Source organism: Crocuta crocuta, unplaced genomic scaffold, assembly GCF_008692635.1.
Source record: "Crocuta crocuta isolate KB4526 unplaced genomic scaffold, BGI_CrCroc_1.0 scaffold36, whole genome shotgun sequence".
Taxonomy (NCBI): domain Eukaryota; kingdom Metazoa; phylum Chordata; class Mammalia; order Carnivora; family Hyaenidae; genus Crocuta; species Crocuta crocuta.
This window is the reverse complement of record NW_027532203.1, coordinates 4,117,651-4,131,522: the sequence shown is the minus strand read 5'-3', so window position 1 is coordinate 4,131,522 and position 13,872 is coordinate 4,117,651. Positions and strand designations below refer to the sequence as shown.

Genomic DNA, 13,872 nt, shown 5'->3' with positions numbered 1-13,872 from the left:
TTATCTCCCCGGCTCATCAGCCCGCCTGCCCCTGGCCCAGGAGCCCACCCACAGCCCCGCCACGGGTTCTCGGCCTCGGGTCGGAAACGTCCGGCCCCGACTCCGCTTCAAGCGGACAAGCACCTACCCAGCCTCCGTTGTCCTGGATCCAGGTGTGCAGGTGCCGGTTCAGGTACTCAGTCATCCACAGGGCGATGCTGTCCACCAGGGGCGACATCTCTCGGTTGACGCTCTCCACACACATGACCCCACCGAACTCAAAGAAGGCCACGATCCTACCCCAGTTCACCCCGTCCCTGAAGAGCTCCTCCACCACCGTGGCAAAGCGTCCCCTCGCGGTAAAGGGCGTCAGGTGCAGCTGGCTGGACATCTCCGCGAAGTCGCGGCGGTAGCGGCGGGAGAAGTCGTCGCCGGCCTGGCGCAGGGTCAGGTGGACCACAGGTGGCACCGGGCTGNAGCAGAGGGAGCCCGGCGCGGGGGCGGCCCCCGGGGGCGCGGCGCCCGCCTCCCCGGCGTCCCACTCGTAGCCCCTCTGCGACAGCTTATAGTGGATGTACTTCATCACGATCTCCCGGTTATCATACCCCGTTCGCCCAGCCTGCGCCATCCTGCCCCCCCGGAAACAGCAGCCGGGTACCAACAGCCCCTCTCGGCCCTGCTCCCGCCCCACGGCCCCGAAGGAGAGAATAGTTATAATCCGGCTATTTTATTGGATGTGCTTTGCATTCTTGGATGAGGGGGTGTCTTCAGTCACGCGGAACGCTTGATTCTGGTGTTTCCCTCTTGGCACCAGATGCAGGAAATTTTTACTTAAATTCCTTTCGGATCTTTATTTCATGAGGCACATTATTATTAATTATTGTTAATATCAGTCTACTTCCTCTGTGATGCTGAAAGGTTAAAAAAAAAAAAACTAAGTCAAAATCAGGTGCACTTTCCTTTTAAACACGGGGTTGAAGCAGGGCAGAAGACTACAAGTTACACGGCTTAAAAAAGAATGTATTAAACTGCCTGGACATTAAACTTAACTCGAATGCACTTAAAGTTAAAATCTCAAATGTGTCCACTGAAAGTTACATTAAACCAATTTCCTGTGCAAAGAACTTACTTGTATTTTTTAAGGACAGCATGATCCTCTGTCAAGTTTCCTTTTTTGTGAAAACAAAACAAATGCATAAGGCAAAAGATTCCACCAATCTTCAGAACTCTCCAGTTATAGCTGCTTTGAAACTTCCAAATGAATCAGGAGTTGGGGGCGGGGTGGGAGTGGGTAAAAATTAGGAGAATTTCCAGTTTGATTCCCAGACTTCTCCTTCACAGAAATGTCAATCCGAAGGAATCCCAACTGGAGAGCTCAAGAGCACGAGAGAGGAGAAAAAAAAAAAAAAAAAAAAAAAAGCAGCGGCGGCGGCAGATGAATTACAATGTTCAGTCCGGTATTTGCAGAAGTCCTGTGATTTTTTCCCCCTCTCGGCAATTTACACACGCACACACACGCGCGGGCACAGACATGGAGCTCTGTCCGCGGGACCGCTTCACGCCTCCACGGGAGACAGACAGGGACCGGGGGCCGGTGGACGAGCCGCGCACGGGGGCAGGAATCCGCTTCTNGTGCGTGTGTGTGTGGTGTGTGTATGCGCCGGGAACTGCTTTGACCCTTTTAACCGAGTGTGTGTGTGCGCGCGCGCGCGTGGGTGGTGTGTGTAAGCGCCGAGAATCGCTTCAACCCTTTTACCCTAGTGTGTGGCGTGGCGTGGTGTGTGTGGTGTGTGTAAGCACCGGGAACTGCTTTGACCCTTTTAACTGAGTGTGTGTGCGCGCGCGCGCGTGGGTGGTGTGTGTAAGCGCCGAGAATCGCTTCAACCCTTTTAACCTAGTGTGTGGCATGGTGTGTGTGTGTGTGTGTGTGTGGTGTGTGTAAGCGCCGGGAACTGCTTTGACCCTTTCAACCGAGTGTGTGTGGGTGTGTGTGTACGTGTACACACCGTGGTACCCGCTCTTGGCAGCTGCCGGGGAGAAGACCCAGGCCCCTGCTGGCCCGGAGCCGCGGGACCCAAGCCTCAGCCGTGAAGAGAGGCGAGGGAAGCCCCGAGCGTCGTGTTTACAAGTCGCTTCCTAGGTGTGCAGGCAGAACGCTCACCCCGGGCCAGACATGGCCCCCAGCGGGCCGGCGGGGGGCCAGGCAGGGGTATCAAGGGCTTTAAAATGGCTAAGTAAATGTTTTCCCCCTGCCCCCGACGCCTGCGGCTGGACGCGGCAGAGGTCTCCAGGGTGACTTTCGGGCCCACGAGCTAACACCAGCGTGGCTGGGTTTCCCAAGGCCTCTAGGGCCGCCCCTTCTCAAGTTATCCCTACACACACACACACACACACACACAGATACATTGTACACACAAGCACACACATGGGTTAATTCATCGGCACGAATAGCCCCAGAAAAAGCACAAGAGAGCAAACAAGTTGTGCGTGTTTAACTATTTTTTTTATCTCTAAAAGTCTTTGACAAATAAAGTGCCAAGAAAAAAATGTTTACGAAAAGCACAGCGGCTTACCTAATAGGGCTCAAACACAAATATATAGGGACGCTGGATTACAGTGTTCATAGAAACGTGACAAATGAGCACTGCGATGTGTACAAACATGTCCTGGCATCATCTTTATTTTGTCTCATTCCTGGTCTAAAATCAAAGCATGTATTCTGAGGCAAAATAAGCACAAATTATTTTCATTTCATTTATCATACCCAGTCAACCAATGTGCCAAGCTCTTGTATGTAGGAATGGGCGCCTTGTACAAACTTATCGGGGCAGGAAGGGATGAAGGAAGATGGCCCTTCCTGCGCTCTAATGGCTGTGACATGGCAGTGGGGGGGGGGGTGGGGGGGGGGGCAGGTTCTGGCCTGGAGAGAGACACGGGGCACAGGCTGACCTGGGATGTATGTTCTCGCGGAAAGAGTAGAAACCTGTACCGATGCCACAGCATTATAGTGTTAAGATCTGCTCAGAACCTTGTTTTAAACCCCCAAATTACTTAAGAGGAATTGAAAGCCTTGGTGCCTTGAGAAACCCAGCATGTGAGGAGGAAATGAGACGACAGAGATGGAAAAGAGACTGTACTTCTGCAAAGGGGCCCCCCAGAAGGAAATGGATCCCCCATTCCCCGAGGAAGAAAAGCCGCCTTATTTTTTCCCCCTCTTTTTCTCTCATAGAGCCTCACTTTACAGATTTTCTCAGACTTCCTCCTCCTGTGGCATCTCCTTCTCAGGACAGGTGTGCATTACAGTCCTTGCCTAAGATTATATATTCCACAGGAATGTTCTGCATTTTCTTTGTATGGAAAGAGTGAAACAACTCCTCCATTCAGATTTGGTTATCAGATTCCACCTTTTTAAAGCGTGAGGGCAAGTAATGTAGAAGTGAAGTGTGTGGATTCACCGTCTGTCTCTGGGTATTGGAGAGGGAGAGGAGAGAGCCCTGGCCTGAGTCAGGAGTCCTGGGTTTGAATCCTAGCTCTGTGCTTGAGATCGTCTAACAACCTTTCATCTCCGTGCCCCGTAGGCTTTCAACTTTGCAAGATGTTTTCCATTTTTGAGAGCCAATGGGCTACTCTTGCCAGCTTCGCCTGGCTGGATTCTAGTAGGGTAGCACCAGGAAAGGAAAGGAACAAGATGCATGGAATGGAGACTGTATCAAGGGTCTAAAAGGCCTGTGTTTTCCTTCTTTATTCTCCAGTCTGCCAAACAAAAAGCTTTTTATTGCCAGTTTTCGCCACCTACTGGCTGTTTAACAGTATCATTCAGAAAGTTCTCTTCATCCATCACCGGTACACTTCCATAGTGTATGAAATTCAAAAAGGACGTTATTGTGATCTGGACGTACAGATGTTCAATATAGGCATGTAGTAAATCTTACTAATTTTTTTTTATTTAAAATGATAGACATCATTCATTAACTGAGAGAGAAGTGACAACTAATAGGTAAGGTGAACCAGTTACAAATACAAAATGCGACCCCAAACCATTCAGGCAAACTGAAGTGGAAATGAATGCATACACAGAGTGAACTGACCAGAGGGAGTAAAAACAAGCAGTTCACATAACCTATATAAAAAATGAACTGTTTTAAAAAAAATAACATCTCCCAGGGGCACCTGGGAGGCCCAGTCTAAGGTTAAGCATCCAACTTAAGCGCAGGTCATGATCTCACGGTTCGTGAGTTCAAGCGCCCACATTGGGTGTGCGGACAGCTCAGAGCCTGGAGCCTGCTTCACATTCTGTATCTCCCTTTCTCTCTCTCTGCCCTCCCCCGCTTGTGCTCTGTCTCTCTCAAAAGTAAACATTAAAAAAATAAAAAACAAAACAAACATCTCCCAGGCCTAGACAAACAATCCAAAATGCTAAATTCCAATTTCAGGTGTCTTCTATATTATTGTTTCCCACTTTATTGAGATGCAATGGACATATCTTACATATTAGGTATTCTGATGCTCAGTAGTGTCATGTGCCTTCAGATGGTTTGCCTAAGTTGTTGGTAATTATAATAATGTTGTTATTATAATACTAATTCCCAACTAGCATCAGTTGCTAACAGTAATACTGTTCCCAATTCATTAATGGTCCAGAGCCTATCTTCTGGCATCTAGTTCATTTGCTATGTGCTCTCAAACCATCCTTGTCCTCATGAGGAAAGTTTTTGCAAAACCTAATCCAACAGGCCTTGGTTTAACTGAGAAACCTACCTGACTAATGTATGGTGGGTCTTAAAGCTGAGAAAAAAAAAAAAAAAAAAAAAAGGTTTATTATAATTAAGTAACTACCTTTAAAACCAGGCAATGAACTGCTGACAGAAAAATGCTTCTGTTGTGTGAGTTTGGTAGTGGGCATATAGTGTTTCCTTCCGGTTTGCAAAGGCAAGTGCAGGAAATTTACTCACGGCAATTTCTTTTCCTTTGAAATTCATGGCTTGGCATTTAGAGTGAAAATAAGTAAAATTATATTTTTTCAAACAGCTACTGCTCTCATTGGATTGAAACTGCAGTAATGGGGAGTGCCTGGGTGGCTCAGTCGGTTGAGCGTCTGACTTCAGCTCAGGTCATGATCTCATGGTTTGCGAGTTCAAACCCCGCATCAGGCTCTGTGCTGACAGACAGCTCAGAGCCTAGAGCTTGCTTCAGATTCTCTATCTTCCTCTCTCTGCCCCTCCCCTGCTCACGCTCTGCCTCTCTCAAATAAATAAATGTTAAAAAATAAAAAAAAAAAAGGAAACTGCAGTAATGAACCAAACAAGATAAAACACCATAGTATAGAGGGGGGATGAGCAAAGAATTTACATTCTTCTGTGCAATAACTTTTATTCTCTTACATAATTTAGCACAGAGCACAGTATCGCTCGGGTATTACTTACTGATAAACACATATAGAGAAATTAAGGTTAATATTTTTGTTTCCCTAGGGCTGCCATAACAAAGTACCACAAACCAGGCGTCTTGAAACAGAAATTTATTCTCCCACAATTCAGGAGGCTTGAAGTCCAAAATCAAGGTGTCAGCTGGACCATGCTCCCTCTGAAGGCCTTAGGGAAAAACCTGTCCTTGTCCCTCTCCAGCTTCTGGTGGTGGCTGGCAACCCGCGGTGTTCCTTGGTATGCACCTGCGTCACTCTGATCTCTGCCTCTGCTGTCACATGGCCTTCCTGTGTCTCTGTTTTCTGTTCTTGTAAGGTCTCCAGCCATATTGGATTAGGAACCTAATAACCTCATCATAATTTGGTTATATCTGTGAAGACCCTATTTCCAAGTAAGGTCACATTCACAGGTTTTGGGGGTTGGGACGTTGACATCTTTTGAGGGCACACAACTCAACCCATAACAATATGTACCCAATATGGGGCCTTTCAAAGTAATGAGAATTGTTTACTCCAAGGTTCAAGCGCTCAGCAACCCCATGGTTCCCTAGGTTCAAGGGGAACCATGATCTTTTTACATGTCTTTTATTTATTTATTTTTGAGAGCACAAGTGGGGAAGGGGCACAGAGAGAGAGAGAGGGAGACACAGAATGTGAAGCAGGCTCCAGGCTTCAAGCTGTCATCACAGAGCCCGACACACAAGGCTTGAAGCCACAAACTATGAGATCATGACCTGAACCAAAGTCAGACGCTTCACTGACTGTGCCACCCAGGTGCCCCAGAACCATGATCTTTTTAAAGCTCTAATCTGGCCATTTCATATTTCTGCTCAAAGTTCTTCATAAGTTAAAACTCAGCTCCGCTGCAGGGAATGATCTGGCGCACATCTACCACCTGGGCACCACCCTTTCCCTATGCGTTCCCTTCTTACGGCTGTATTAACTCTGTGTGCTTTCTGGAATCCACCGAAGTCCCTCATGTCATTTGCCCTGGTCCATCTGCTTGTATCACTGAAATGCACCCAACCTTCCAGCAGCAAGTTTTTACTCATTCCTCACTTTTCATCTCCAGAACTTCCTTTCCTCTGAGACCATGGCTCACTTCCCTGGAAAGTTCTAGGAGCCCACAAGACGGCCAGTACTGAGGACAGAAGCTTCAAAGTCAGAAAACAGGGGTTTGGGTTTGGGCTCCATCAGTTAGCAGCTGCAGCCTTGGGATAGTTACTTAACTTCTCTGTGCCTGTACCCCTCCGTATTGGGGAGGGGTATAAATAGCACCACTTGAGGGTTAGCGTATGATTGAAATGAATTAAATGTGATACACTCACAACAGTGACTGGCACAGGCTATGTTTTTCAATGTTAATTATGATCTGTGAATCAGAGCTACTGTCAGATTCACAGTGTGATTTCTGGCATATGTTTTCCTCCGTAGATTATAAACTATTTGAGGACAGGGACGATATTTTTCCTTTGCGCATTCCCAGCCTAGAAGAGTCTCTGACATTCAAACATTTGTGGCATAAAATTCAGAGGCTCCAAGCTGAAGAAAGGAATGGGGAATGGTTCCTCTTTCTCCAGGAAGACTTGTAGAGCCTTCAGAAGGAAGGCAGGGGGAGGGAAGAAACAAGAAATGTAATCACCACCAGGGAGAGACTAACTATACTGATGGTATCCCTGGGTGCCTAGATACCGAGCTCATCACAGGCACTCAATAATTATGTCGAAAGCGGAGAAAATGCGGATTTAAAATCAGGAATGGAACAGAAGAAATTTTTTGTTTCCTTTTTAAACACCTCAGTGTAAAAATTACAGAAGGGATGTCATGTGCCATTAATGTATATACGTCGCTCAAATTTAAAGAAAGCTTAAGTTTGCAAACCAAGATGTCCAAAGAATCTCTTCACAATGTAAACCAAATCTCCCGCTTAAGGACTGAGAAATATTAAGGCATGTTATTTTATATATCAGTCTTCTGTGCCCCGCAGGATCTAAGAGGTATTTCACTGTTAATGTATACAAGCTTAAAGTATGGGGAATCGGGGTGCCTGGGTGATTCAGTCGGTTAAATGTCCAACTTTGGCTCAGGTTATGATCTTGTGGCTCGAGTTTGGACCCTGCATCGGGCTCTGTGGTGACAGCTCAGAGCCTGGAGCCTGCTTCGGATTCTGTGTCTCCCTCTCTCTGCCCCTCCCCTATTCACACACAGTCTCTCTTTTCTCAAATATAAATAATCATTAAAGATTTAAAAAAAATAAAGTATGGGAAATCTATTTGTTTTTATATGAAACATAATTACATTAAGAAATTTTACTAAATTCCACATTTCTTATCCTTTTACTCACGTCTCCCCCATCTGAGTTAAACAAACACAGAACATATTTGAAACAAGAGCTCAGAATACCAAGCACTTGTTCTGAAAATACTACTTCCTAAAAAATGATCAAAATCAAGCCTTGCCAATGTTTAGGATGCAAGGTTAGGAAAACATTATGAAAGAGATCTGTGTTTTGCTTAAACGTCTCTTAAAAATGCAAATTTCTAGAAAAATAAATGTTCGAATCTGTAAAGCGTGTTCCCCATTTATTTTTTTTTTGTTGTTGTGATTCAGAAATACAAGATATGAAAATTAGGTTACAATTCTGCCACAAAAGCTTCCAAAGTAGCAAACACAGTTCTAATATATATCAAAATAGCCATGTGCATTCTCACACTTTAAAAACGTCTTTAAAGTTGCCCCATCAAGCAAGTGTAAAATATAATAGCTACTATCTCCTTTTCAAAATATCAAATTCTGCCATCACTGCACTGAACTAAACAAGACTTAGTGCAGGATATGGAGGGTTATGGTTAGTATGTACTGTTTAAAGCCGAGTTACTAATAAGAACTAAGGACATGAGAGAGACACAAAGCATCGTATGTCAAATCTATGAATATTTAAGAGGGTCCTCATATGAGTAAGACATGTTTAAATTAGAACATGACATAATAAAATTAAATCTGTTGATGATACAATTCAGTAAAAAAAAAATTACGGTATCGCCTTCTTCTAGAAAGACAAAGACATGCAATTCTTTGAATTGAAGCAACTATTTCCAAAATGCTCTTGTCATCTAAATATTAGAATCGATCTCTCAAGGTTTTACTTCCAAGAATCAACAGTACGTGGTCTAACAAATAAATTTATAACATATATCCCTATTAACATAGAGAGGCCATTATTGACAGCATTTTCAATTTCTTCTCTTTTCAGCTTTGAAAATTAAATATTAAAAAATACAGAAAAGAACAACTGTTTTGTTTTCTGTCAAAAGAAATGAGGCTTCTTTTGTAAACCTTTCTCAATAAGGAAGGGTCCTTGAACATACTTTGGAATTTCTATGGATGAATGACATCAGGCATTTTTAAATAAATATACTCACAAATACACTATAATTAAACAGTAAAACCAAAGCCAGCAGAGGCAAGAACATTAGAACTGACACACAACAAACTTGTTGGCTACAAACAGCCACATGTCAACAGAACTGTAATTAAACTCCTTCTGACACAGGGGACACATCCCCATTTCTGTTCCATCAATGACCCCTTAAAAAAAAAAAAAGCCAATAGTTTCCTGAACGATCTGACTCATGTTTTTTTGTTGTTTTCCATCTCCTGAGCAAAAAAAACAAGTCTGCGTAAAAAAAAAAAAAGAATAAAAATTGAGCCAAAAAAGATAAAAAATAGAAGTTGCCTTTGTCATATTTTCATGTTTTGGACGAAGTCAGATCTTTGTGTGAGGCTGACTGTCTATAACCCTTTACCAAACCCTTAGGCCAGATGAGTCTCAGATTTCTTAATTTGTTAGATTTGGAAAAGGCATGTGGGGCACGTACTGGATATGATGGAACATCTCCATGGAATCTGGGGCAGTACTGACAATCACTCACTGGTGTTTCTTCAGGAAAAATGAATGAGTAGATGAAATGGGTAAATCAAAACTATAATACGTCAGGTTTTGCTATCAAATGAATAATGGCACTAAATTTAGAAAAAGTGGAAAAAAACACCTTAGTTTTCAAACCTTTCTGGATATAGAGCTTTGGCCCTTTGACATCTCTGATTAGAAAAAAAAAAAAGCTCACTCCCCTACATTTTGATTTCTACAAAATGTCCTCTCATGAGAGTGTCAGTTGGGCTGGGGATAACATTTCCTGCCACAGGACAGGGGCTCTTAAATTTGTTCAGGTAGCAGATTACCCGGAGGTAACAGTACAGTCTATGAGGATACCTTGAGAAATGTATATGTTAAATAGGTAACTGTATTAAATGAGACACCATCTTGGACTAGATTTTCATATAGACCAGCAGGAGAAAGTGCCAATATTCAAGGAACCTTTATGAGAGAATAAAATAAAAGTGAGAAACGTCCAGATATTCACATGAATGTTTTCTGCGAATTAAGGAAAATACAGCCATTACTCTCTCTTAGAGGCTGTGAAATATGACCTAACCTAGTTCACTAACGATGGCTATGTAAGACTGAAAGATTCATGAAACGATGATGGCGTCCACCCACCCCCATAAACTGCAATGAGTCATTCCAAGCAATGTATATATTAAATAATAATTTCTTCTATCTTTGTCAGTGTTAAAATATGCCATTCCCAGATCCTCATTAAAAGGATACCATGGGTGAAAGCCATTCAACATCTTACTTTAAAGAAAAAAAATTAAGTCATTTTGAAGTCAAAAGGTTCAAAAACTCAAGAGCAAAACAGGTTTGCCATCATTTTTAAGTCTTTAATGTCTTGTATGCATAGTATATGCATACTTGTATATGCGGGGGGTGGGGGTAACATTATGAGGAAGGTGACTGTCCTTAAGCAGGGGGAGCAAGTTACAGTGACAGCATGAAGCAGGGAACGTTGGCCAAACTCATCAGAGGCACTTATTGTGGAAATCCACTAACGAAACCACAGAGCCTGGGACCTGAAAACAGCACTCACGGGGCCGAGAGGGTCCCAGGGCTCCGTGGCAGAGGTGGTAACTGGGCTTCCTTACCACATGGCATGAAGAGAAGGTTCTCTGGGTCAGCAGGAGTCACAGAAAGGATGGGTGATCACTTTCTCTCCCAAACTGGACATCTGCACAGCCGGCCCTGTCCTATCTTCTTTTCCTTAACAAGGAAAATACAAATGTACGCTCATCAGCCTTTCTTAAAAGCTACATGTTTGCTACGAGAAGAATGTCACACTTTTTCATTTTTTTCCATCTGTTTTTAATTAATTCATGAGTTAATTTAAAAAGTCAAGTCAAAAAATTTTCACTGGTCATTTTTTGGTTTTGGTTTTGGTGTTTTGGTTTTTGGTTTTTTACAAAAATATTAGAGCAGAATCAGCAAAATTGGAATGGAAGGGATGGGAAGAATGAAAAGACCCCTCTAACGGAAAGGGCGGGTTCCACATCACCATGGCTATTGAAGAAATTGTAAACTTTTAAGCTTCTAAGATTTTATTTCTCTTCAGAAAAAAATTTGGGAGGCTGCCTTTCCCCAGGAATGAAAAATGCAAAGTGCTCTAAGCATTCGAGTCTACCTAAAGAAGGCAGGAAAGTGTAATTTTTCCTCCTGGGAGATACTTCTCTCTTTCCCTTCCACCGCCCTGCCCTCTCTCATCCCCTGTAGTTTTATGGGATCAGAGAGAGAGAGAGAAGCGAGGAGTGTCTGCCAGGAGCACTGTGAGTCAGGGGCTTTCTCTTGCGTTCAGACTCTCCAGCAGTGTGTGAAACTCCTCTTGAATAAAATACATCACGTTAAAAAGGGGGGGGGGCGGGGGGAAGGCCCCAGAAACCTATAAACTGCCTTTCACAGAAGGTTAAAAATGTCAAGATTTTGTCCTATGTATCATAAGGTACATTTCTGGACTTAATCTTAGTGGAGGAAGAAAAAGAGAAAAAAGAGAAGAATGTAAATGATCGCTCTGGAATGACGTTCTTGTTCCCCGCTCACATGCCATTCGGTCCCGTACGGTCATCATGTCTCCACCTCAGACAACAGGGGCCGCCTGTTCCATATTTGCATAGTATGAATAACATCGCCTGGAGCTGAACTTCGGTCCCTTTCCCTGTGGCCGGGTTTGTGAAGAGCGCTGGTCCAATCTCACACAGTCAAAAGCAACACGTAAGTGTCTGTAGGCCAAAAACTGGGTCCCTTTAAGCAGCAAGCTGTTCAGAGTATTTAGAAATAGTCTTTTCTCCAGGGGTAAGAATTAGGCAGTTTTGTCTGTGACTTCGGATTTCGCTCTCTGCATCATGCAGCGACGGACTATGCTGTCGAAACTTCCAAGGTAAAACAGAGCAATGGTGCGGAAGAGGCCCATGGTCACCACCTGCGAGACAGACAGAGACCCTGAGCTTGTCCAACAACACAAAGCAGTAGCTCTCCATTGGGTGTTCTATGCAAACCAACTTGACAATAAACTATTTGTAAAAAAAAAAAAACAAAAACAAACAAAACAAAACAGTAGCTCTCTTCAAGGGTTGGGTTTTTTTAAAGTTTAATTTATTTTGAGAGAGAGAGAACACAAGTGGAAGACAAGCAGAGAGAGAGAGAGGGAGAGAGAGAATCCCAAGCACGCAGAGCCCGATGTGGGGCTCGAACTCACGAACCGTGAGATCATGACCTGAGCCGAAGTTGGATGCTTAACCAACTGAGCCACCCAGACGCCCCTGATAAACAGTTTCTAAGACACATCTTCTAATCTGCTCCAAGGATAAGCATGATGAAAACCCCAAAAGAATCAGGAGAACACGGAGGACGGGAGCCATCCACTCTGCACCCCTGGACAGCACGTGTCCATCAGAGAGGTTAACAGCACAGTACTTGCCCAATTAATAAATTCAAATTGTACAAAGAATAAAAATAGGTATTCTCACGAGTCCTAGGCTTCTCGTTGCTAGGGAAGATCCACTCCGGCATCCCAAATATCCAAACTACCATCAAGGCGTTCTGGTTCAAGGCTTATGCTCTGAGCACAGAAGTCAGACCCTATGCTAGGCANCTTCTCGTTGCTAGGGAAGATCCACTCCGGCATCCCAAATATCCAAACTACCATCAAGGCGTTCTGGTTCAAGGCTTATATGCTCTGAGCACAGAAGTCAGACCCTATGCTAGGCGTGAACACCGGGGCGAGAAAGATCCCGTGCTTGCTCTCCACGAGCTTATTGCTAATTGGAAAGACAACCGACCGGAGGAGGCAATTACGGTGTCCGGTTGAGACAGCGGATGTCCATTAACTGTCACTCTTTCTGCTGCCACACTGTCACTGCAACACCTCTGAGTGGAAGTTTTTAAAGTCCTAGGAATGCAAGAAGCATTTTCAAATACACTAGTTCTCAAAAACTTTGCCTCTCCATGCGTCCTTTTCCGAAAAAGTATTACAAGAGTTAAAAAGGCACATCAGGGGCGCCTGGGTGGCTCAGTCGGTTGAGCGTCTGACTTCGGCTCAGGTCATGATCTCACGGTTCGTGGGTTCGAGCCCCGCGTCAGGCTTTGTGCTGACAGCTCAGAGCCTGGAGCTGCTTCCCATCCTGTGTCTCCCTCTCTCTGCCCCGCCCCCACTCGTGCTCTGTTTCTCTCTGTCTCAATAATAAATAAACATCAAAAAAAATTTAAAAAAAAATAAAATAAAAAATAAAAAGGCATATCAAGGAGTCAACAAGGAAAAACAATGTCATGTGACCCAGAAAGCAGGGGACCCAATGCCGATGAGAGGCAGAGGGGACCCCCAGGCATGTTGCAGTCAGTCCTGATGGGGGGGCTCAGAGGCTCCAGGAAGGATTCTTCCAGAAGGGGAAACTGATAAGAGTGTCTGATATGTCAGAGAGGAAATGAAGATGGTCATTATTAATAATACATAGAAAAAGGCCAATAAGAGTTCTGGGGAAAATAAAAAGGTTGTACAAGAAAGGAGAATTAATTATGTATAATACAGAGTTCAGCTGCGAAGAGCATTTAAACAGATGACCTCAAATACAGATCTAACCCAAATCACAACGTAGGTAAAAAGGGAGGGTGCGAACGGAGGAGGTGGCTGTAAGCGGAAGGAGGAGGGTGTGAAGAAGAGCCAACACCTCATCTTTCTGGGTAGAAACCAGCGCAGGAGGCCACGCAGTCTATACCCGGGACGCACTCTGGGTGGTGATGTGGAGGCGGCCCTCAGGGGGACCCCCCCCCGGAGGTCCAGCGACCAGCGGTTGCCCGGGGTTCGGGAGGAGGGCGGAGCACAGCAGAATGTTCCTGCTCGGGAACGACCCCACGTGACAGCGTGACGTGACGGTGGACACGTGGCATACGTACGTGGCAGCTCTACACCTCTATTGCAGGTGTGGCCCCAAGGCTGAGCCCTAATGTAAACCAATGACGCCTGGAGGCTGGCTCATCAACTGTGACAACAGAACATGCTGACTGATGGCAGAAGCACAGAATG

At 44.6% G+C, this 13,872-nt stretch overlaps 2 protein-coding genes and 1 non-coding gene across 3 annotated transcripts in view; 1 reads left to right on the top strand and 2 right to left on the bottom strand.

The window, feature by feature from the left end:
• The window catches only part of BCL2 (BCL2 apoptosis regulator), a 185,758-nt gene extending 184,154 nt beyond the window's left edge, over window positions 1–1,604 (bottom strand). Inside the window, exons 1-2 of the mRNA XM_077777658.1 lie at window positions 1,109–1,604; window positions 128–890 (exon numbers count right to left, since the gene is read on the bottom strand). Of these exons, the coding sequence (XP_077633784.1) occupies window positions 128–607 (480 nt within the window). The 5' untranslated portion in view covers window positions 608–890; window positions 1,109–1,604. The remainder of the gene's footprint in view (window positions 1–127; window positions 891–1,108) is intronic.
• Window positions 1,605–7,964: 6,360 nt separating this feature from the next.
• KDSR (3-ketodihydrosphingosine reductase) overlaps window positions 7,965–13,872 on the bottom strand; it is a 41,672-nt gene continuing 35,764 nt past the window's right edge. The window contains exon 13 of the mRNA XM_077777549.1: window positions 7,965–11,772. Coding sequence (XP_077633675.1) covers window positions 11,653–11,772 — 120 coding nt within the window. The 3' untranslated portion in view covers window positions 7,965–11,652. The remainder of the gene's footprint in view (window positions 11,773–13,872) is intronic.
• Window positions 12,851–12,935, top strand: TRNAR-UCG (transfer RNA arginine (anticodon UCG)). Its single transcript has one exon. It is a non-coding gene; the product is annotated as a tRNA-Arg (tRNA).